Below are 24435 nucleotides of genomic sequence, written 5' to 3'. Positions count from 1 at the left end.
CTGAGCCAGTAAGAGTCTGAGCCAGTAAGAGTCTGAGCCAGTAAGAGTCTGAGCCAGTAAGAGTCTGAGCCAGTAAGAGTCTGAGCCAGTAAGAGTCTGAGCCAGTAAGAGTCTGAGCCAGTAAGAGTCTGAGCCAGTAAGAGTCTGAGCCAGTAAGAGTCTGAGCCAGTAAGAGTCTGAGCCAGTAAGAGTCTGAGCCAGTAAGAGTCTGAGCCAGTAAGAGTCTGAGCCAGTAAGAGTCTGAGCAGTAAGAGTCTGAGCCAGTAAGAGTCTGAGCAGTAAGAGTCTGAGCCAGTAAGAGTCTGAGCCAGTAAGAGTCTGAGCAGTAAGAGTCTGAGCCAGTAAGAGTCTGAGCCAGTAAGAGTCTGAGCAGTAAGAGTCTGAGCCAGTAAGAGTCTGAGCCAGTAAGAGTCTGAGCCAGTAAGAGTCTGAGCCAGTAAGAGTCTGAGCCAGTAAGAGTCTGAGCAGTAAGAGTCTGAGCCAGTAAGAGTCTGAGCCAGTAAGAGTCTGAGCCAGTAAGAGTCTGAGCCAGTAAGAGTCTGAGCCAGTAAGAGTCTGAGCAGTAAGAGTCTGAGCCAGTAAGAGTCTGAGCCAGTAAGAGTCTGAGCCAGTAAGAGTCTGAGCAGTAAGAGTCTGAGCAGTAAGAGTCTGAGCCAGTAAGAGTCTGAGCCAGTAAGAGTCTGAGCCAGTAAGAGTCTGAGCCAGTAAGAGTCTGAGCCAGTAAGAGTCTGAGCCAGTAAGAGTCTGAGCCAGTAAGAGTCTGAGCCAGTAAGAGTCTGAGCCAGTAAGAGTCTGAGCCAGTAAGAGTCTGAGCCAGTAAGAGTCTGAGCCAGTAAGAGTCTGAGCCAGTAAGAGTCTGAGCCAGTAAGAGTCTGAGCCAGTAAGAGTCTGAGCCAGTAAGAGTCTGAGCCAGTAAGAGTCTGAGCCAGTAAGAGTCTGAGCCAGTAAGAGTCTGAGCCAGTAAGAGTCTGAGCCAGTAAGAGTCTGAGCCAGTAAGAGTCTGAGCCAGTAAGAGTCTGAGCCAGTAAGAGTCTGAGCCAGTAAGAGTCTGAGCCAGTAAGAGTCTGAGCCAGTAAGAGTCTGAGCCAGTAAGAGTCTGAGCCAGTAAGAGTCTGAGCCAGTAAGAGTCTGAGCCAGTAAGAGTCTGAGCCAGTAAGAGTCTGAGCCAGTAAGAGTCTGAGCCAGTAAGAGTCTGAGCAGTAAGAGTCTGAGCCAGTAAGAGTCTGAGCCAGTAAGAGTCTGAGCCAGTAAGAGTCTGAGCCAGTAAGAGTCTGAGCCAGTAAGAGTCTGAGCCAGTAAGAGTCTGAGCCAGTAAGAGTCTGAGCCAGTAAGAGTCTGAGCCAGTAAGAGTCTGAGCCAGTAAGAGTCTGAGCCAGTAAGAGTCTGAGCCAGTAAGAGTCTGAGCCAGTAAGAGTCTGAGCCAGTAAGAGTCTGAGCCAGTAAGAGTCTGAGCCAGTAAGAGTCTGAGCCAGTAAGAGTCTGAGCCAGTAAGAGTCTGAGCCAGTAAGAGTCTGAGCCAGTAAGAGTCTGAGCCAGTAAGAGTCTGAGCCAGTAAGAGTCTGAGCCAGTAAGAGTCTGAGCCAGTAAGAGTCTGAGCAGTAAGAGTCTGAGCCAGTAAGAGTCTGAGCCAGTAAGAGTCTGAGCCAGTAAGAGTCTGAGCCAGTAAGAGTCTGAGCCAGTAAGAGTCTGAGCCAGTAAGAGTCTGAGCCAGTAAGAGTCTGAGCAGTAAGAGTCTGAGCCAGTAAGAGTCTGAGCCAGTAAGAGTCTGAGCCAGTAAGAGTCTGAGCCAGTAAGAGTCTGAGCCAGTAAGAGTCTGAGCCAGTAAGAGTCTGAGCCAGTAAGAGTCTGAGCCAGTAAGAGTCTGAGCCAGTAAGAGTCTGAGCCAGTAAGAGTCTGAGCCAGTAAGAGTCTGAGCCAGTAAGAGTCTGAGCCAGTAAGAGTCTGAGCCAGTAAGAGTCTGAGCCAGTAAGAGTCTGAGCCAGTAAGAGTCTGAGCCAGTAAGAGTCTGAGCCAGTAAGAGTCTGAGCCAGTAAGAGTCTGAGCCAGTAAGAGTCTGAGCCAGTAAGAGTCTGAGCCAGTAAGAGTCTGAGCCAGTAAGAGTCTGAGCCAGTAAGAGTCTGAGCCAGTAAGAGTCTGAGCCAGTAAGAGTCTGAGCCAGTAAGAGTCTGAGCCAGTAAGAGTCTGAGCCAGTAAGAGTCTGAGCCAGTAAGAGTCTGAGCCAGTAAGAGTCTGAGCCAGTAAGAGTCTGAGCCAGTAAGAGTCTGAGCCAGTAAGAGTCTGAGCCAGTAAGAGTCTGAGCCAGTAAGAGTCTGAGCCAGTAAGAGTCTGAGCCAGTAAGAGTCTGAGCCAGTAAGAGTCTGAGCCAGTAAGAGTCTGAGCCAGTAAGAGTCTGAGCCAGTAAGAGTCTGAGCCAGTAAGAGTCTGAGCCAGTAAGAGTCTGAGCCAGTAAGAGTCTGAGCCAGTAAGAGTCTGAGCCAGTAAGAGTCTGAGCCAGTAAGAGTCTGAGCCAGTAAGAGTCTGAGCAGTAAGAGTCTGAGCCAGTAAGAGTCTGAGCCAGTAAGAGTCTGAGCCAGTAAGAGTCTGAGCCAGTAAGAGTCTGAGCCAGTAAGAGTCTGAGCAGTAAGAGTCTGAGCCAGTAAGAGTCTGAGCCAGTAAGAGTCTGAGCCAGTAAGAGTCTGAGCAGTAAGAGTCTGAGCCAGTAAGAGTCTGAGCCAGTAAGAGTCTGAGCCAGTAAGAGTCTGAGCCAGTAAGAGTCTGAGCCAGTAAGAGTCTGAGCCAGTAAGAGTCTGAGCCAGTAAGAGTCTGAGCCAGTAAGAGTCTGAGCCAGTAAGAGTCTGAGCCAGTAAGAGTCTGAGCCAGTAAGAGTGGGACTTACCTAGTGTGTGCAGCAAGTGGTGATCTTGGTGAAGGCTGTGTAGTATGTGGGGATCAAGTATGATGTGTTGTCCAGGTCTTGTACATCCTTCTGGTTGTGACACGTGGACCCCTACATTACCCTCAGGTCCCCACTGCCATCCCATCCCTGCAACAATATACTCACATATAACCTTCACTAAATATCATGTTATACAAACTTACAACAATATACTTACATATAACCTTCACTAAATATCATGTTATACAAACTTACAACAATATACAACTGTAGGTACACAGGTTTTGGGATGATCCCTTACCAAACAATATACAGTAGTAGGCACACAGGATTATACAAAAATCTCTTCAATACATCATTAACCTTTCTTGTTGAGAGAGAGTATTGTCAAGACTCACCTCACCAGCATATATATATCATGTACAGTTCTCTAAACTCCCCGGGAGGCAAAGGAGGAGGAGGAACTCCCCGGGGAGGCTGAGGAAGACCCGCCAGGGGAGAAGCTGGGGAAGAAGACCAGCCTGGGGAGAGGCTAGGGAGGAGGACCTGCCATCAGACAGGATGGGGAGGTCCTACGAGGGGAGAGGCTGGGGAGGAGGACCTGCCAGGGGACAGGCTGGGGAGGAGGACCTGCCAGGGGAGAGGCTGGGGAGGAGGACCTGTCAGGGGAGAGGCTGGGGAGGAGGACCTGTCAGCAGGGTCTGGGGAGGAGGACCTGCCAGGGGAGAGGCTGGGGAGGACCTGTCAGGGGAGAGGCTGGGGAGGAGGACCTGTCAGGGGAGAGGCTGGGGAGGAGGACCTGTCAGGAGGGTCTGGGGAGGAGGACCTGCCAGGGGAGAGGCTGGGGAGGAGCACCTGTCAGGGGAGAGGCTGGGGAGGAGGACCTGTCAGGGGAGAGGCTGGGGAGGAGGACCTGTCAGGGGAGAGGCTGGGGAGGGAGTCATGAGGGTCTGGGGAGGAGGACCTGCCAGAGGAGAGGCTGGGGAAGGGGACTTGTCAGGGGAGAGGCTGGGGAGGAGGACCTGTCAGGAGGGTCTGGGGAGGAGGACATGCCAGGGGAGAGGCTGGGGAGGAGCACCTGTCAGGGGAGAGGCTGGGGAGGAGGACCTGTCAGGGGAGAGGCTGGGGAGGAGGACCTGTCAGGAGGGTCTGGGGAGGAGGACCTGCCAGGGGAGAGGCTGGGGAAGAGGACTTGTCAGGGGAGAGGCTGGGGAGGAGGACCTGTCAGGAGGGTCTGGGGAGGAGGACCTGCCAGGGGATAGGCTGGGGAGGAGCGCCTGTCAGGGGAGAGGATGAGGAGGAAGACCTGTCAGGGAGAGGCTGGGGAGGAAGACCTGCCAGGGGAGAGGCTGGGGAGGAGGACCTGTCAGGGAAGAGACTGGGGAGGACCTGTCAGGGAGAGGCTGGGGAGGAGGACCTGTCAGGGGAGAGGCTGGGGAGGAGGACCTGTCAGGGGAGAGGCTGGGGAGGAGGACCTGTCAGGGGAGAGGCTGGGGAGGAGGACCTGTCAGCAGGGTCTGGGGAGGAGGACCTGCCAGGGGAGAGGCTGGGGAAGAGGACTTGTCAGGGGAGAGGCTGGGGAGGAGGACCTGTCAGCAGGGTCTAGGGAGGAGGACCTGCCAGGGGAGAGGCTGGGGAGGAGGACCTGTCAGGGGAGAGGCTGGGGAGGAGGACCTGTCAGGGGAGAGGCTGGGAGGAGGACCTGTCAGCAGGGTCTGGGGAGGAGGACCTGCCAGGGGAGAGGCTGGGGAGAGGACTTGTCAGGGGAGAGGCTGGGGAGGAGGACCTGTCAGCAGGGTCTAGGGAGGAGGACCTGCCAGGGGAGAGGCTGGGGAGGAGCACCTGCCAGGGGAGAGGCTGGGGAGGAGGACCTGTCAGGGGAGAGGCTGGGGAGGAGGACCTGTCAGGGGAGAGGCTGGGGAGGAGGACCTGTCAGGGAAGAGGCTGGGGAGGAGGACCTGTCAGGGGAGAGGCTGGGAAGGAAGACCTGCCAGGGGAGAGGCTGGGGAGGAAGACCTGCCAGGGGAGAGGCTGGGGAGGAAGACCTGGCAGGGGAGAGGCTGGGGAGGAGGACCAGTCAGGGGAGAGGCTGGGGAGGAGGACCTGTCAGGGGAGAGGCTGGGGAGGAAGACCTGCCAGGGGAGAGGCTGGGGAGGAAGACCTGCCAGGGGAGAGGCTGGGGAGGAAGACCTGCCAGGGGAGAGGCTGGGGAGGAGGACCAGTCAGGGGAGAGGCTGGGGAGGAGGACCTGTCAGGGGAGAGGCTGGGAGGAAGACCTGCCAGGGAGAGGCTGGGGAGGAAGACCTGCCAGGGGAGAGGCTGGGGAGGAGGACCTGTCAGGGGAGAGGCTGGGGAGGAGGACCTGTCAGGGGAGAGGCTAGGGAGGAGGACCTGCCAGGGGAGAGGCTGGGGAGGAAGACCTGTCAGGGGAGAGGCTGGGGAGGAAGACCTGCCAGGGGAGAGGCTGGGGAGGAAGACCTGCCAGGGGAGAGGCTGGGGAGGAGGTCCTGCCAGGGGAGAGGCTGCGGAGGAAGACCTGCCAGGGGAGAGGCTGGGGAGGAGGACCTGCTAGGGGAGAGGCTGGAGAGGAAGACCTGCCAGGGGAGAGGCTGGGGAGGAAGACCTGCCAGGGGAGAGGCTGGGGAGGAAGACCTGCCAGGGGAGAGGCTGGGGAGGAAGACCTGCCAGGGGAGAGGCTGGGGAGGAGGACCTGCCAGGGGAGAGGCTGGGGAGGAAGACCTTCCAGGGGAGAGGCTGGGGAGGAGGACCAGTCAGGGGAGAGGCTGGGGAGGAGGACCTGCCAGGGGAGAGGCTGGGGAGGAAGACCTGCCGGGGAGAGGCTGGGGAGGAGGACCTGCCAGGGGAGAGGCTGGGGAGGAGGACCTGTCAGGGGAGAGGCTGGGGAGGAAGACCTGCCAGGGGAGAGGCTGGGGAGGAGGACCAGTCAGGGGAGAGGCTGGGGAGGAAGACCTGCCAGGGGAGAGGCTGGGGAGGAGGACCAGTCAGGGGAGAGGCTGGGGAGGAAGAACTCACCTGGGGAGAGGCTGGGGAGGAAGACCTGCCAGGGGAGAGGCTGGGGAGGAAGACCTGCCAGGGGAGAGGCTGGGGAGGAGGACCAGTCAGGGGAGAGGCTGGGGACGAGGACCTGCCAGGGGAGAGGCTGGGTTAGGAAGAACTCACCTGGGGAGAGGCTGGGGAGGAAGACCTGCCAGGGGAGAGGCTGGGGAGGAAGACCTGCCAGGGGAGAGGCTGGGGAGGAAGAACTCACCTGGGGAGAGGCTGGGGAGGAGGACCTGCCAGGGGAGAGGCTGGGGAGGAAGACCTGCCAGGGGAGAGGCTGGGGAGGAAGAACTCACCTGGGGAGAGGCTGGGGAGGAAGAACTCACCTGGGGAGAGGCTGGGGAGGAAGAACTCACTTGGGAAGAGGCTGGGGAGGAAGAACTCACCTGGGGAGAGGCTGGGGAGGAAGAACTCACCTGGGGAGAGGCTGGGGAGGAAGAACTCACCTGGGGAGAGGCTGGGGAGGAAGAACTCACCTGGGGAGAGGCTGGGGAGGAAGAACTCACCTGGGGAGAGGCTGGGGAGGAAGAACTCACCTGGGGAGAGGCTGGGGAGGAAGAACTCACCTGGGGAGAGGCTGGGGAGGAAGAACTCACCTGGGGAGAGGCTGGGGAGGAAGAACTCACCTGGGGAGAGTAATATATCAGCAAGGTTCCAGCGTTGCCAAGTCGCTCTGGCGGTTGGCCGGAGAGCACAAGCTTGCGACACTGCTGCGGGCACCACCAGGTTGACCTGACCCAGGTGAACGTGACCTCTGCTGGCCCACCACAGGCGTCTGGAGAAGGTGGTCAGGGCCGCCTGCAGGAGGAGGGTAACCTGTCAATACTGGTGAGAGAGGTCTGCTGGAGGAGGGCACACCCAGGTGAGCAGTCTTCCCTCCACAAGACAGGTAAGGTCGCAGTCACCACACACCACCACAATGTGGCGCAGTCTTGCCTGTGCTCTTAACCTCCCACCCTACCACATTGTGGCCAGCCAGGGGGCCACTGTGTGCCACCATCTACACCCACACATACCATGATGGCCAGCCAGGGGGCCACTGTGTGCCACCATCTACACCCACACATACCATGGTGGCCAGCCAGGGGGCCACTGTGTGCCACCATCTACACCCACACATACCATGGTGGCCAGCCAGGGGGCCACTGTGTGCCACCATCTACACCCACACATACCATGGTGGCTAGCCAGGGGGCCACTGTGTGCCACCATCTACACCCACACATACCATTGTGGCCAGCCAGGGGGCCACTGTGTGCCACCATCTACACCCACACATACCATGGTGGCCAGCCAGGGGGCCACTGTGTGCCACCATCTACACCCACACATACCATGGTGGCCAGCCAGGGGGCCACTGTGTGCCACCATCTACACCCACACATACCATGGTGGCCAGCCAGGGGGCCACTGTGTGCCACCATCTACACCCACACATACCATTGTGGCCAGCCAGGGGGCCACTGTGTGCCACCATCTACACCCACACATACCAAGGTAGCCAGCCAGGGGGCCACTGTGTGCCACCATCTACACCCACACATACCATGGTGGCCAGCCAGGGGGCCACTGTGTGCCACCATCTACACCCACACATACCATGGTGGCCAGCCAGGGGGCCACTGTGTGCCACCATCTACACCCACACATACCATGGTGGCCAGCCAGGGGGCCACTGTGTGCCACCATCTACACCCACACATACCATGGTGGCCAGCCAGGGGGCCACTGTGTGCCACCATCTACACCCACACATACCATTGTGGCCAGCCAGGGGGCCACTGTGTGCCACCATCTACACCCACACATACCATGGTAGCCAGCCAGGGGGCTACTGTGTGCCACCATCTACACCCACACATACCATGGTGGCCAGCCAGGGGGCCACTGTGTGCCACCATCTACACCCACACATACCATGGTGGCCAGCCAGGGGGCCACTGTGTGCCACCATCTACACCCACACATACCATGGTGGCCAGCCAGGGGGCCACTGTGTGCCACCATCTACACCCACACATACCATGGTGGCCAGCCAGGGGGCCACTGTGTGCCACCATCTACACCCACACATACCATGGTGGCCAGCCAGGGGGCCACTGTGTGCCACCATCTACACCCACACATACCATGGTGGCCAGCCAGGGGGCCACTGTGTGCCACCATCTACACCCACACATACCATTGTGGCCAGCCAGGGGGCCACTGTGTGCCACCATCTACACCCACACATACCAAGGTAGCCAGCCAGGGGGCCACTGTGTGCCACCATCTACACCCACACATACCATGGTGGCCAGCCAGGGGGCCACTGTGTGCCACCATCTACACCCACACATACCATGGTGGCCAGCCAGGGGGCCACTGTGTGCCACCATCTACACCCACACATACCATGGTGGCCAGCCAGGGGGCCACTGTGTGCCACCATCTACACCCACACATACCATGGTGGCCAGCCAGGGGGCCACTGTGTGCCACCATCTACACCCACACATACCATTGTGGCCAGCCAGGGGGCCACTGTGTGCCACCATCTACACCCACACATACCAAGGTAGCCAGCCAGGGGGCCACTGTGTGCCACCATCTACACCCACACATACCATGGTGGCCAGCCAGGGGGCCACTGTGTGCCACCATCTACACCCACACATACCATGGTGGCCAGCCAGGGGGCCACTGTGTGCCACCATCTACACCCACACATACCATGGTGGCCAGCCAGGGGGCCACTGTGTGCCACCATCTACACCCACACATACCATGGTGGCCAGCCAGGGGGCCACTGTGTGCCACCATCTACACCCACACATACCATTGTGGCCAGCCAGGGGGCCACTGTGTGCCACCATCTACACCCACACATACCAAGGTAGCCAGCCAGGGGGCCACTGTGTGCCACCATCTACACCCACACATACCATGGTGGCCAGCCAGGGGGCCACTGTGTGCCACCATTTACACCCACACATACCATGGTGGCCAGCCAGGGGGCCAATGTGTGCCACCATCTACACCCACACATACCATGGTGGCCAGCTAGGGGGCCACTGTGTGCCACCATCTACACCCACACATACCATGGTGGCCAGCCAGGGGGCCACTGTGTGCCACCATCTACACCCACACATACCATGGTGGCCAGCCAGGGGGCCACTGTGTGCCACCATCTACACCCACACATACCATTGTGGCCAGCCAGGGGGCCACTGTGTGCCACCATCTACACCCACACATACCAAGGTGGCCAGCCCGGGGGCCACTGTGTGCCACCATCTACACCCACAAATACCATGGTGGCCAGCCAGGAGGCCACTGTGTGCCACCATCTACACCCACACATACCATGGTGGCCAGCCAGGGGGCCACTGTGTGCCACCATCTACACCCACACATACCATGGTGGCCAGCCAGGGGGCCACTGTGTGCCACCATCTACACCCAAACATACCATGGTGGCCAGACAGGGGGCCACTGTGTGCCACCATCTACACCCACACATACCATTGTGGCCAGACAGGGGGCCACTGTGTGCCACCGTCTACACCCACACATACCAAGGTGGCCAGCCAGGGGGCCACTGTGTGCCACCATCTACACCCACACATACCATGGTGGCCAGCCAGGGGGCCACTGTGTGCCACCATCTACACCCACACATACCATGGTGGCCAGCTAGGGGGCCACTGTGTGCCACCATCTACACCCACACATACCAAGGTGGCCAGCCAGGGGGCCACTGTGTGCCACCATCTACACCCACACATACCAAGGTGGCCAGCCAGGGGGCCACTGTGTGCCACCATCTACACCCACACATACCATGGTGGCCAGCCAGGGGGCCACTGTGTGCCACCATCTACACCCACACATACCATGGTGGCCAGCCAGGGGGCCACTGTGTGCCACCATCTACACCCACACATACCATGATGGCCAGCCAGGGGGCCACTGTGTGCCACCATCTACACCCACACATACCATGGTGGCCAGCCATCGGGCCACTGTGTGCCACCATCTACACCCACACATACCATGGTGGCCAGCCAGGGGGCCACTGTGTGCCACCATCTACACCCACACATACCATGGTGGCCAGCCAGGGGGCCACTGTGTGCCACCATCTACACCCACACATACCATGGTGGCCAGCCAGGGGGCCACTGTGTGCCACCATCTACACCCACACATACCATGGTGGCCAGCCAGGGGGCCACTGTGTGCCACCATCTACACCCACACATATCATGGTGGCCAGCCAGGGGGCCACTGTGCGCCACCATCATTTTGGAAGGTTCGCTTGTCAACACTGGAAGACAGACTGGTATTATCAGCAGTAACTGGTAAGTCTCATATTATAATCAACAAGTAATTTGTCAGTTTCATGTTGTCAGAACACAAGAAAATGAATTCAAGAGAAACTAAAAAAGAACGTTGGATAATAGCAAGAAGAGAGATGTTATATAGCAGGAAGAGAGATGTTATATAGCAGGAAGAGAGATGTTATATAGCAGGAAGAGAGATGTTATATAGCAGGAAGAGAGATGTTATATAGCAGGAAGAGAGATGTTATATAGCAGGAAGAGAGATGTTATATAGCAGGAAGAGAGATGTTATATAGCAGGAAGAGAGATGTTATATAGGAAATGTATATAGTCCAGCAAACATCACCATGGTGAACTACAGCACCACTTTCTACCTAATTACCATTGTATCATCATGACTCTTGTACTGTGGTAGTGTGTGTCGTCAGGATGTACTGTAGCTGACACACTGCACCAACAAGTGGCAGGCGTCAGGAGCAGCTGACACACTGCAGCAACAAGTGGCAGGCGTCAGGAGCAGCTGACACACTGCAGCAACAAGTGGCAGGCGTCAGGAGCAGCTGACACACTGCAGCAACAAGTGGCAGGCGTCAGGAGCAGCTGACACACTGCAGAACAAGTGGCAGGCGTCAGGAGCAGCTGACACACTGCAGCAACAAGTGGCAGGCGTCAGGAGCGTCCGGTCAGCCAGAAGAGGAACGCCGGAAGTGGTTGAGCTACGAACCACAGAATGAACTGAAGGTGAGGCAGGAGGGGGCCCTCCACTCTCCTCCAGGACACCTGCTGTAGTGCACTCTCCCCCAGGACACCTGCTGTACTGCACTCTCCTCCAGGACACCTGCTGTACTGCACTCTCCCCCAGGACACCTGCTGTACTGCACTCTCCTCCAGGACACCTGCTGTACTGCACTCTCCTCCAGGACACCTGCTGTACTGCACTCTCCTCCAGGACACCTGCTGTACTGCACTCTCCTCCAGGACACCTGCTGTACTGTACTTTCCTCCAGGACACCTGCTGTACTGCACTCTCCTCCAGGATACCTGCTGTAGTGCACTCTCCTCCAGGACACCTGCTGTACTGCACTATCCTCCAGGACACCTGCTGTACTGCACTCTCCCCAGGACACCTGCTGTACTGCACTCTCCCCAGGACACCTGCTGTAGTGCACTCTCCTCCAGGACACCTGCTGTATTGCACTCTCCTCCAGGACACCTGCTGTACTGTACTCTCCTCCAGGACACCTGCTGTACTGCACTCTCCTCCAGGACACCTGCTGTACTGCACTCTCCCCCAGGACACCTGCTGTACTGCACTCTCCTCCAGGACACCTGCTGTACTGCACTCTCCTCCAGGACACCTGCTGTACTGCACTCTCCTCCAGGACACCTGCTGTACTGCACTCTCCTCCAGGACACCTGCTGTACTGCACTCTCCCCCAGGACACCTGCTGTACTGCACTCTCCTCCAGGACACCTGCTGTACTGCACTCTCCCCCAGGACACCTGCTGTAGTGCACTCTCCTCCAGGACACCTGCTGTAGTGCACTCTCCTCCAGGACACCTGCTGTACTGTACTCTCCTCCAGGACACCTGCTGTACTGCACTCTCCTCCAGGACAAATGCTGTACTGCACTCTCCTCCAGGACACCTGCTGTACTGCACTCTCCTCCAGGACACCTGCTGTACTGCACTCTCCTCCAGGACACCTGCTGTACTGCACTCTCCCCCAGGACACCTGCTGTACTGTACTCTCCTCCAGGACACCTGCTGTACTGTACTCTCCTCCAGGACACCTGCTGTACTGCACTCTCCTCCAGGACACCTGCTGTACTGCACTCTCCTCCAGGACACCTGCTGTACTGCACTCTCCTCCAGGACACCTGCTGTACTGCACTCTCCTCCAGGACACCTGCTGTACTGTACTCTCCTCCAGGACACCTGCTGTAGTGCACTCTCCCCCAGGACACCTGCTGTACTGCACTCTCCTCCAGGACACCTGCTGTACTGCACTCTCCTCCAGGACACCTGCTGTACTGCACTCTCCTCCAGGACACCTGCTGTACTGCACTCTCCTCCAGGACACCTACTGTAGTGCACTCTCCTCCAGGACACCTGCTGTACTGCACTCTCCTCCAGGACACCTGCTGTAGAGCACTCTCCCCCAGGACACCTGCTGTACTGCACTCTCCTCCAGGACATCTGCTGTAGTGCACTCTCCTCCAGGACACCTGCTGTACTGCACTCTCCCCCAGGACACCTGCTATAGTGCACTCTCCTCTAGGACACCTGCTGTACTGTACTCTCCTCCAGGACACCTGCTGTACAGCACTCTCCCCCAGGACACCTGCTGTACTGTACTCTCCTCCAGGACACCTGCTGTATTGCACTCTCCTCCAGGACACCTGCTGTACTGCACTCTCCTCCAGGACACCTGCTGTACTGCACTCTCCCCCAGGACACCTGCTGTACTGCACTCTCCTCCAGGACACCTGCTGTACTGCACTCTCCCCCAGGACACCTGCTGTACTGCACTCTCCTCCAGGACACCTGCTGTAGTGCACTCTCCTCCAGGACACCTGCTGTAGTGCACTCTCCCCCAGGACACCTGCTGTAGTGCACTCTCCTCCAGGACACCTGCTGTACTGCACTCTCCTCCAGGACACCTGCTGTAGTGCACTCTCCCCCAGGACACCTGCTGTACTGTACTATACAGTCCTCCAGGACACCTACTGTACTATACTGTCCTCCAGGACACCTGCTGTACTGTACTGTACTCCAGGACACCTGTTGTACTGTACTGTCCTCCAGGACATCTGCTGTACTGTACTGTCCTCCAGGACATCTGTAGTACTGTGCTGTCCTCCAGGACACCTGCTGTACTGTACTGTCCTCCAGGACACCTGCTGTACTGTACTGTCCTCCAGGACATCTGTAGTACTGTGCTGTCCTCCAGGACACCTGCTGTACTGTACTGTCCTCCAGGACACCTGCTGTACTGTACTGTCTTCCAGGATATCTGTAGTACTGTGCTGTCCTCCAGGACACCTGCTGTACTGTACTGTCCTCCAGGACACCTGCTGTACTGTACTGTCCTCCAGGACACCTGCTGTATTGTACTGTCCTCCAGGACACCTGCTGTACTGTACTGTCCTCCAGGACACCTGCTGTACTGTACTGTCTTCCAAGACATCTGTAGTACTGTGCTGTCCTCCAGGACATCTGTAGTACTATACTGTCCTCTAGGACACCTGCTGTACTATAATGTCCTCCAGGACACCTGCTGTACATGCACTCTCCTCCAAAACAGATGTACTGTACTATGCTCCATGCAACATGCCGTATGCTATAGCATACAGGTTTCTAAAACAGCTGCTGTACTGTATTGTCCTCTAAGACACGTGGTGTACTGTATTATCCTCCAGGACACGTGGTGTACGGTACTGTCCTCCAGGACACGTGGTGTTCTGTATTGTTCTCCAGGACACGTGGTGTGCTGTATTGTTCTCCAGGACACGTGGTGTACTGTATTGTTCTCCAGGACAGTGGTGTGCTGTATTGTTCTCCAGGACACGTGGTGTGCTGTATTGTCCTCCAGGACACGTGGTGTACTGTATTGTCCACCAGGACACGTGGTGTACTGTACTGTCCTCCAGGACACGTGGTGTGCTGTATTGTTCTCCAGGACACGTGGTGTGCTGTATTGTTCTCCAGGACACGTGGTGTACTGTGTTGTTCTCCGGGACACGTGGTGTGCTGTATTGTCCTCCAGGTCACGTGGTGTGCTGCACTGTCCTCCAGGACACGTGGTGTACTGTATTGTTCTCCAGGACACGTGGTGTGCTGTATTGTCCTCCAGGACACGTAGTGTACTGTATTGTTCTCCAGGACACGGGGTGTACTGTATTGTCCTCCAGGACACGTGGTGTACAGTATTGTCCTCCAGGACACGCGGTGTACTGTATTGTATTCCAGGACACGCGGTGTACTGTATTGTCCTCCAGGACACGCGGTGTACAGTATTGTCCTCCAGGACACGCGGTGTACTGTATTGTATTCCAGGACACGCGGTGTACTGTATTGTCCTCCAGGACACGCGGTGTACTGTATTGTATTCCAGGACACGCGGTGTACTGTATTGTCCTCCAGGACACGCGGTGTACTGTATTGTATTCCAGGACACGCGGTGTACTGTATTGTCCTCCAGGACACGCGGTGTACTGTATTGTCCTCCAGGACACGTGGTGTGCTGTACTGCCCTCCAGGACACGTGGTGTACTGTATTGTCCTTTAGGGCACGTGGTGTACTGGATTGTCCTCCAGGACGCGTGCTGTACTGTATTGTCCTTCAGGACACGTGGTGTACTGTATTGTCCTTCAGGACACGTAGTGTACTGTATTGTCCTTCAGGACACGTGGTGTACTGTATTGTCCTCCAGGACGCGTGCTGTACTGTATTGTCCTTCAGAACACGTGGTGTACTGTATTGTCCTTCAGGACATGTGATGTACTGTATTGTCCCTCAGGACACGTGGTGTACTGTATTGTCCTTCAGGACACGTGGTGTGTTGTATTGTCCTCCAAGACGCGTGCTGTACTGTATTGTCCTTCAGGACACGTGGTGTAATGTCCTTCAGGACATGTGGTGCACTGCATTGTCCTCCACGATAAGTGGTGTACAGTATTGTCCTCCAGGATATGTGTACTGTATTGTCCTTCAGGACACGTGGTGTACTGTATTGTCCTTCAGGACACGTGGTGTACTGTATTGTCCTTCAGGACACGTAGTGTACTGTACTGTCCTTCAGGACACGTGGTGTACTGTATTGTCCTCCAGGACACCTGCTGTACAGTTCTGCAGGGCACTTCCTGTACATTACTGTATTCCAGGATAATCAGCTGTATTATACTGTTCTCCAAGAAAACTGCTGTGCTATACTGTCCTCCAAGACACCTGCTGCACTGCTGTTCTTCGGAACACCTGCTGTACTGCACTGTCCTCAGAACACCTGCTGTACTGCACTGTCCTCAGAACACCTGCTGTACTTTCCTCTAGCTCATTTGCTGTACCATCCTCTATGACTCCATGTTGTTGTCCTGGGTTATGTATATTGGCAGGCCAGGTGAGGAAGTGTGGCGGGCCATGTGAGGACGTGTGGCAGGCCAGGTGAGGACGTATGGCAGGCCAGGTGAGGACGTGTGGCAGACCAGGTGAGGACGTGTGGCGGGCCAGGTGAGGACGTGTGACAGGCCGTGAGGACGTGTGGCAGGCCAGGTGAGGACGTGTGGCAAGCCAGGTGAGGACGTGTGGCAGACCAGGTGAGGACGTGTGGCGGGCCAGGTGAGGACGTGTGGCAGGCCAGGTGAGGACGTGTGGCGGGCCAGGTGAGGACGTGTGGCGGGCCAGGTGAGGACGTGTGGCGGGCTAGGTGAGGACGTGTGGCAAGCCAGGTGAGGACGTGTGGCAGACCAGGTGAGGACGTGTGGCGGGCCAGGTGAGGACGTGTGGCAGGCCAGGTGAGGACGTGTGGCGGGCCAGGTGAGGACGTGTGGCGGACCAGTGAGGACGTGTGGCAGGCCAGGTGAGGACGTGTGGCGGGCCAGGTGAGGACGTGTGGCGGGCCAGGTGAGGACGTGTGGCGGGCCAGGTGAGGACGTGTGGCAGGCCAGGTGAGGACGTGCGGCAGGCCAGGTGGGGACGTGTGGCGGGCCAGGTGAGGACGTGTGGCAGACCAGGTGAGGACGTGTGGCAGGCCAGGTGAGGACGTGTGGCAGGCCAGGTGAGGACGTGTGGCGGGCCAGGTGAGGACGTGTGGCGGGCCAGGTGAGGACGTGTGGCGGGCCAGGTAAGGACGTGTGGCGGGCCAGGTGAGGACGTGTGGCGGGCCAGGTGAGGACGTGTGGCAGGCCAGGTGAGGACGTGTGGCGGGCCAGGTGAGGACGTGTGGCGGGCCAGGTGAGGACGTGTGGCGGGCCAGGTGAGGACGTGTGGCAGGCCAGGTGAGGACGTGTGGCGGGCCAGGTGAGGACGTGTGGCGGGCCAGGTGAGGACGTGTGGCAGGCCAGGTGAGGACGTGTGGCGGGCCAGGTGAGGACGTGTGGCAGGTTTGTGGTGTCGTTGGAGGAGGCGAAGGGACCGGAAGCTTGGCTGTGTCTCCCACGGTTGATCGTCACGCCTCCCGACCATGTGACGCTGGCCACGACTTGTACTGCCACTGTGTATTATCCAGTCCTCACACTGTAGAAACACAACTATACAGTGTATAAGCAGTGTTCATATTATAAACACAAATGCACAATAGTTACATTCCGTAGAAAACAGATAGTTACAAGAGGCCTGGTGGATACATAATGTGGTGGTAGGAAGCCATGAGTAAGGACCGGTGAAGGTCCATTAAGTGTGAGAACCAGGAGACCACTTTACACTATACTGTAGCTGTGGCCCAGACCCACCCAACCCCGCTCCCGGCCCACGCCACCCCGGCCCGCCATCCCCACCCACACCACTTCCTCCTTCACTAGACAGACTCTCGAAGCCTTCCTCGCCAAGCAAGATGAAGGTTCTTGCAACACTATCCGGAAAAGGAGTGCCTCCGGGAACCTGTTCCATCAGTCATTCATTCCCAACTGAGAAGCCTGTAAGAGTGACTTACAGATCCAGATGCCTTGACATGTCGGACATGAGCGTCATGACCATGCAGATAATCTTGATCAACACAACTGATCTAACTAGAAGTCCACTTCATGCAAGCCACAGCGCACTTGCCAACGAGAAAGAAAACCTCTTGAGAGATGCTGAGAGACAAGGTAGCAGTAGGAACATCATCATGGAAGGTACCGGAACCATGCTAGACATTATACATAACTGCAATAAGAAATGCAAGTGGTGAAATGGTTTGCGCGTATGAAGAGAACGAGTGAGGGAAGGTTGACAAAGAGGATATATGTGTCGGAAGTGAAGGAACAACGAGAACGGAAGGGACCAAACTGCTCCCAGATGGAAAGATGGAGTGAAAAAGATTTTGAGTGATCGGGGCCTGAGCATGCAGGAGGGTGAAAGGCGTGAAAGGAATAGAATGAATTGGAACGATGTGGTATACCGGGTCGACGCGCTGTCAATGGATTGAACCGGGGCATGTGAAGCGTCTGAGGTAAAATATGGAAAGTTTCGGTGCATTATACATGACAGCTAGAGACTAAGTGTGAACGAATGTGGCCTTTGTTGTCTTTTCCTAGCGCTACCTCGTGCACGTGCGGGGGGGAGGGGGTTGTCATTTCATGTGTGGCGGGGTGGCGACGGGAATGAATAAAGGCAGCAAGTATGAATCATGTACATTTGTATATATGGATATGTTTGTACGTATATATGCGTATACGCTGAAATGTATAGGCATTTGGACGATTTTTGCAAGGAAAAAATGCAAATGAGTGGAAGATGTTTAAAAGAAAGAGGCAGGAGGTCAAGAAAAAGGTGCAAGAGGTGAAAAAGAGGGCAAATGAGAGTTGGGGTGAGAGAGTATCATTAAATTTTAGGGAGAATAAAAAGATGTTATGGAAGGAGGTAAATAAAGTGCGTAAGACTAGGGAGCAAATGGGAACTTCAGTGAAGGGGGCTAATGGGGAGGTGATAACAAGTAGTGGTGAATGTGAGGGGATTGAGTGACTATTTTGAATGTGTTTGATGATAGAGTGGCAGATATAGGGTGTTTTGGTCGAGGTGGTGTGCAAAGTGAGAGGGTTAGGGAGAATGATCTGGTAAACAGAGAAGAGGTAGTAAAAGCTTTGCGGAAAATGAAAGCCGGCAAGGCAGCAGGTTTGGATGGTATTGCAGTAAAATTTATTAAAAAAAGGGGGTGACTGTATTGTTGACTGGTTGGTAAGGTTATTTGATGTATGTATGATTCATGGTGAGGTGCCTGAGGATTGGCGGAATGCTTGCATAGTGCCACTGTACAAAGGCAAAGGGGATAAGAGTGAGTGCTCAAATTACAGAGGTATAAGTTTGTTGAGTATTCCTGGTAAATTATACGGGAGGGTATTGATTGAGAGGGTGAAGGCATGTATAGAGCATCAGATTGGGGAAGAGCAGTGTGGTTTCAGAAGTGGTAGAGGATGTGTGGATCAGGTGTTTGCTTTGAAGAATGTATGTGAGAAATACTTAGAAAAGCAAATGGATTTGTATGTAGCATTTATGGATCTGGAGAAGGCATATGATAGAGTTGATAGAGATGCTCTGTGGAAGGTACTAAGAATATATGGTGTGGGAGGCAAGTTGTTAGAAGCAGTGAAAAGTTTTTATCGAGGATGTAAGGCATGTGTACGTGTAGGAAGAGAGGAAAGTGATTGGTTCTCAGTGAATGTAGGTTTGCGGCAGGGGTGTGTGATGTCTCCATGGTTGTTTAATTTGTTTATGGATGGGGTTGTTAGGGAGGTGAATGCAAGAGTTTTGGAAAGAGGGGCAAGTATGAAGTCTGTTGTGGATGATAGAGCTTGGGAAGTGAGTCAGTTGTTGTTCGCTGATGATACAGCGCTGGTGGCTGATTCATGTGAGAAACTGCAGAAGCTGGTGACTGAGTTTGGTAAAGTGTGTGAAAGAAGAAAGTTAGGAGTAAATGTGAATAAGAGCAAGGTTATTAGGTACAGTAGGGTTGAGGGTCAAGTCAAATGGGAGGTAAGTTTGAATGGAGAAAAACTGGAGGAAGTAAAGTGCTTTAGATATCTGGGAGTGGATCTAGCAGCGGATGGAACCATGGAAGCGGAAGTGAATCATAGGGTGGGGGAGGGGGCCCAAATCCTGGGAGCCTTGAAGAATGTTTGGAAGTCGAGAACATTATCTCGGAAAGCAAAAATGTGTATGTTTTAAGGAATAGTGGTTCCAACAATGTTGTATGGCTGCGAGGCGTGGGCTATGGATAGAGTTGTGCGCAGGAGGGTGGATGTGCTGGAAATGAGATGTTTGAGGACAATATGTGGTGCGAGAGGGTTTGATCGAGCAAGTAATGTAAGGGTAAGAGAGATGTGTGGAAATAAAAAGAGCGTGGTTGAGAGAGCAGAAGAGGGTGTTTTGAAATGGTTTGGGCACATGGAGAGAATGAGTGAGGAAAGATTGACAAAGAGGATATATGTGTCGGAGGTGGAGGGAACGAGAAGAAGTGGGAGACCAAATTGGAGGTGGAAAGATGGAGTGAAAAAGATTTTGAGTGATCGGGGCCTGAACATGCAGGAGGGTGAAAGGCGGGCAAGGAATAGAGTGAATTGGATCGATGTTGTATACCGGGGTCGACGTGCTGTCAATGGATTGAATCAGGGCATGTGAAGCGTCTGGGGTAAACCATGGAAAGTTCTGTGGGGCCTGGTTGTGGAAAGGAAGCAGTGGTTTCGGGCATTATTACATGACAGTTAGAGACTGAGTGTGAACGAATGGGGCCTTTGTTGTCTTTTCCTAGCGCTACCTCGCACACATGAGGGGGAAGGGGGATGTTATTCCATGTGTGGCGAGGTGGCGATGGGAATAAATAAAGGCAGACAGTATAAATTATGTACATGTGTATATATGTATATGTCTGTGTGTATATATATGTGTACATTGAGATGTATATGTATGTATATGTGCGTGTGTGGACGTGTATGTATATACATGTGTATGGGAGTGGGTTGGGCCATTTCTTTCGTCTGTTTCCTTGCGCTACCTCGGAAACGCGGGAGACAGCGACAAAGCAAAATAAATAAATAAACATATATATATATATATATATATATATATATATATATATATATATATATATATATATATATATATTTTTCTTTTAAACTATTCGCCATTTCCCGCGGTAGCGAGGTAGCGTTAAGAACAGAGGACTGGGCCTTTTTTGGAATATCCTCACCTGGCCCCCTCTGTTCCTTCTTTTGGAAAATTAAAAAAAAAAAAAAAAAATGAGAGGGGAGGATTTCCAGCCCCCCGCCCCCTCCCCTTTTAGTCGCCTTCTACGACATGCAGGGAATACATGGGAAGTATTCTTAATCCCCTATCCCCAGGGATATATATATATATATATATATATATATATATATATATATATATATATATATATATATATATATATACATATATATATATATATATATATATCTTCTTTTTCTTATACTGTTCGCCATTTCACGCTTTAGCGAGGTAGCGTCAACAACAGAGGACTGAGCCTTTGAGGGAATATCCTAATATCCTCACTAGGCCCTCTTTTCTGTTCCTTCTTTTAAAAAATTAAAAACGAGAGGGGAGGATTTCCAGCCCCCCGCTCCCTCCCCTTTTAGTCGCCTTATACGACACGCAGGGAATACGTGGGAAGTATTCTTTCTCCCCTATCCCCAGGGATATATATATATATATATATATATATATATATATATATATATATATATATATATATATATATATATTTTTATACTTTGTCGCTGTCTCCCGCGTTTGCGAGGTAGCGCAAGGAAACAGACAAAAGAAATGGCCCAACCCCCCCCCCATACACATGTATATACATACGTCCACACACGCAAATATACATACCTACACAGCTTTCCATGGTTTACCCCAGACGCTTCACATGCCTTGATTCAATCCACTGACAGCACGTCAACCCCGGTATACCACATCGCTCCAATTCACTCTATTCCTTGCCCTCCTTTCACCCTCCTGCATGTTCAGGCCCCGATCACACAAAATCTTTTTCACTCCATCTTTCCACCTCCAATTTGGTCTCCCTCTTCTCCTCGTTCCCTCCACCTCCGACACATATATCCTCTTGGTCAATCTTTCCTCACTCATTCTCTCCATGTGCCCAAACCGCTTCAAAACACCCTCTTCTGCTCTCTCAACCACGCTCTTTTTATTTCCACACATCTCTCTTACCCTTACGTTACTCACTCGATCAAACCACCTCACACCACACATTGTCCTCAAACATCTCATTTCCAGCACATCCATCCTCCTGCGCACAACTCTATCCATAGCCCACGCCTCGCAACCATACAACATTGTTGGAACCACTATTCCTTCAAACTTACCCAATTTTGCTTTCCGAGATAATGTTCTCGACTTCCACACATTCTTCAAGGCCCCCAGAATTTTCGCCCCCTTCCCCACCCTATGATCCACTTCCGCTTCCATGGTTCCATCCGCTGCCAGATCCACTCCCAGTTCAGGGAATAATTGGTATACATGGGGTGTTCAGTGTTGTAAATGGAAATGGTGAAGAGCTTGTGGATTTATGTGCTGAAAAGGGACTTATGATTGGGAATACCTGGTTTAAAAAGCGAGATATACATAAGTATACTTATGTAAGTAGGAGAGATGGCCAGAGAGCGTTATTGGATTACGTGTTAATTGACAGGCGTGCAAAAGAGAGACTTTTGGATGTTAATGTGCTGAGAGGTGCAACTGGAGGGATGTCTGATCATTATCTTGTGGAGGCTATGGTGAAGATTTGTATGGGTTTTCAGAAAAGAAGAGTGAATGTTGGGGTGAAGAGGGTGGTGAGAGTAAGTGAGCTTGGGAAGGAGACCTGTGTGAGGAAGTACCAAGAGAGACTGAGTACAGAATGGAAAAAGGTGAGAACAATGGAAGTAAGGGGAGTGGGGGAGGAATGGGATGTATTTAGGGAATCAGTGATGGACTGCGCAAAAGATGCTTGTGGCATGAGAAGAGTGGGAAGTGGGTTGATTAGAAAGGGTAGTGAGTGGTGGGATGAAGAAGTAAGAGTATTAGTGAAAGAGAAGAGAGAGGCATTTGGACGATTTTTGCAGGGAAAAAATGCAATTGAGTGGGAGATTTATAAAAGAAAGAGACAGGAGGTCAAGAGAAAGGTGCAAGAGGTGAAAAAAAGGGCAAATGAGAGTTGGGGTGAGAGAGTATCATTAAATTTTAGGGAGAATAAAAAGATGTTCTGGAAGGAGGTAAATAAAGTGCGTAAGACAAGGGAGCAAATGGGAACTTCAGTGAAGGGCGCAAATGGGGAGGTGATAACAAGTAGTGGTGATGTGAGAAGGAGATGGAGTGAGTATTTTGAAGGTTTGTTGAATGTGTTTGATGATAGAGTGGCAGATATAGGGTGTTTTGGTCGAGGTGGTGTGCAAAGTGAGAGGGTTAGGGAAAATGATTTGGTAAACAGAGAAGAGGTAGTGAAAGCTTTGCGGAAGATGAAATCCGGCAAGGCAGCAGGTTTGGATGGTATTGCAGTGGAATTTATTAAAAAAGGGGGTGACTGTATTGTTGACTGGTTGGTAAGGTTATTTAATGTATGTATGACTCATGGTGAGGTGCCTGAGGATTGGCGGAATGCGTGCATAGTGCCATTGTACAAAGGCAAAGGGGATAAGAGTGAGTGCTCAAATTACAGAGGTATAAGTTTGTTGAGTATTCCTGGTAAATTATATGGGAGGGTATTGATTGAGAGGGTGAAGGCATGTACAGAGCATCAGGTTGGGGAAGAGCAGTGTGGTTTCAGAAGTGGTAGAGGATGTGTGGATCAGGTGTTTGCTTTGAAGAATGTATGTGAGAAATACTTAGAAAAGCAAATGGATTTGTATGTAGCATTTATGGATCTGGAGAAGGCATATGATAGAGTTGATAGAGATGCTCTGTGGAAGGTATTAAGAATAGATGGTGTGGGAGGAAAGTTGTTAGAAGCAGTGAAAAGTTTTTATCGAGGATGTAAGGCATGTGTACGTGTAGGAAGAGAGGAAAGTGATTGGTTCTCAGTGAATGTAGGTTTGCGGCAGGGGTGTGTGATGTCTCCATGGTTGTTTAATTTGTTTATGGATGGGGTTGTTAGGGAGGTAAATGCAAGAGTTTTGGAAAGAGGGGCAAGTATGAAGTCTGTTGGGGATGAGAGAGCTTGGGAAGTGAGTCAGTTGTTGTTCGCTGATGATACAGCGCTGGTGGCTGATTCATGTGAGAAACTGCAGAAGCTGGTGACTGAGTTTGGTAAAGTGTGTGGAAGAAGAAAGTTAAGAGTAAATGTGAATAAGAGCAAGGTTATTAGGTACAGTAGGGTTGAGGGTCAAGTCAATTGGGAGGTAAGTTTGAATGGAGAAAAACTGGAGGAAGTGAAGTGTTTATATATATATATATATTTTTTTTTTTTTTTTTTTATACTTTGTCGCTGTCTCCCGCGTTTGCGAGGTAGCGCAAGGAAACAGACGAAAGAAATGGCCCAACCCCCCCCCCCATACACATGTACATACACACGTCCACACACGCAAATATACATACCTACACAGCTTTCCATGGTTTACCCCAGACGCTTCACATGCCTTGATTCAATCCACTGACAGCACGTCAACCCCTGTATACCACATGGCTCCAATTCACTCTATTCCTTGCCCTCCTTTCACCCTCCTGCATGTTCAAGCCCCGATCACACAAAATCTTTTTCACTCCATCTTTCCACCTCCAATTTGGTCTCCCTCTTCTCCTCGTTCCCTCCACCTCCGACACATATATCCTCTTGGTCAATCTTTCCTCACTCATTCTCTCCATGTGCCCAAACCATTTCAGAACACCCTCTTCTGCTCTCTCAACCACGCTCTTTTTATTTCCACACATCTCTCTTACCCTTACGTTACTTACTCGATCAAACCACCTCACACCACACATTGTCCTCAAACATCTCATTTCCAGCACATCCATCCTCCTGCGCACATCTCTATCCATAGCCCACGCCTCGCAACCATACAACATTGTTGGAACCACTATTCCTTCAAACATACCCATTTTTGCTTTCCGAGATAATGTTCTCGACTTCCACACATTTTTCAAGGCTCCCAAAATTTTCGCCCCCTCCCCCACCCTATGATCCACTTCCGCGTCCATGGTTCCATCCGCTGACAGATCCACTCCCAGATATCTAAAACACTTCACTTCCTCCAGTTTTTCTCCATTCAAACTCACCTCCCAATTGACTTGACCCTCACCCCTACTGTACCTAATAACCTTGCTCTTATTCACATTTACTCTTAACTTTCTTCTTCCACACACTTTACCAAACTCAGTCACCAGCTTCTGCAGTTTCTCACATGAATCAGCCACCAGCGCTGTATCATCAGCGAACAACAACTGACTCTCTTCCCAAGCTCTCTCATCCCCAACAGACTTCATACTTGCCCCTCTTTCCAGGACTCTTGCAT

The 24435-nt window shown here is 53.2% G+C and overlaps 1 protein-coding gene across 1 annotated transcript in view; it reads right to left on the bottom strand.

The window, feature by feature from the left end:
• LOC139761770 (uncharacterized) overlaps window positions 1-24435 on the bottom strand; it is a 122221-nt gene that overhangs the window by 73984 nt on the left and 23802 nt on the right. The window contains exons 2-3 of the mRNA XM_071686207.1: window positions 6562-6733; window positions 2876-3022 (exon numbers count right to left, since the gene is read on the bottom strand). Of these exons, the coding sequence (XP_071542308.1) occupies window positions 2876-3022; window positions 6562-6733 (319 nt within the window). The remainder of the gene's footprint in view (window positions 1-2875; window positions 3023-6561; window positions 6734-24435) is intronic.

This window comes from Panulirus ornatus, chromosome 41 (genome assembly GCF_036320965.1).
Source record: "Panulirus ornatus isolate Po-2019 chromosome 41, ASM3632096v1, whole genome shotgun sequence".
NCBI lineage: Eukaryota > Metazoa > Arthropoda > Malacostraca > Decapoda > Palinuridae > Panulirus > Panulirus ornatus.
Note: the sequence above shows the minus strand (reverse complement) of the source record. Positions and strands in the feature narration are given on the sequence as shown.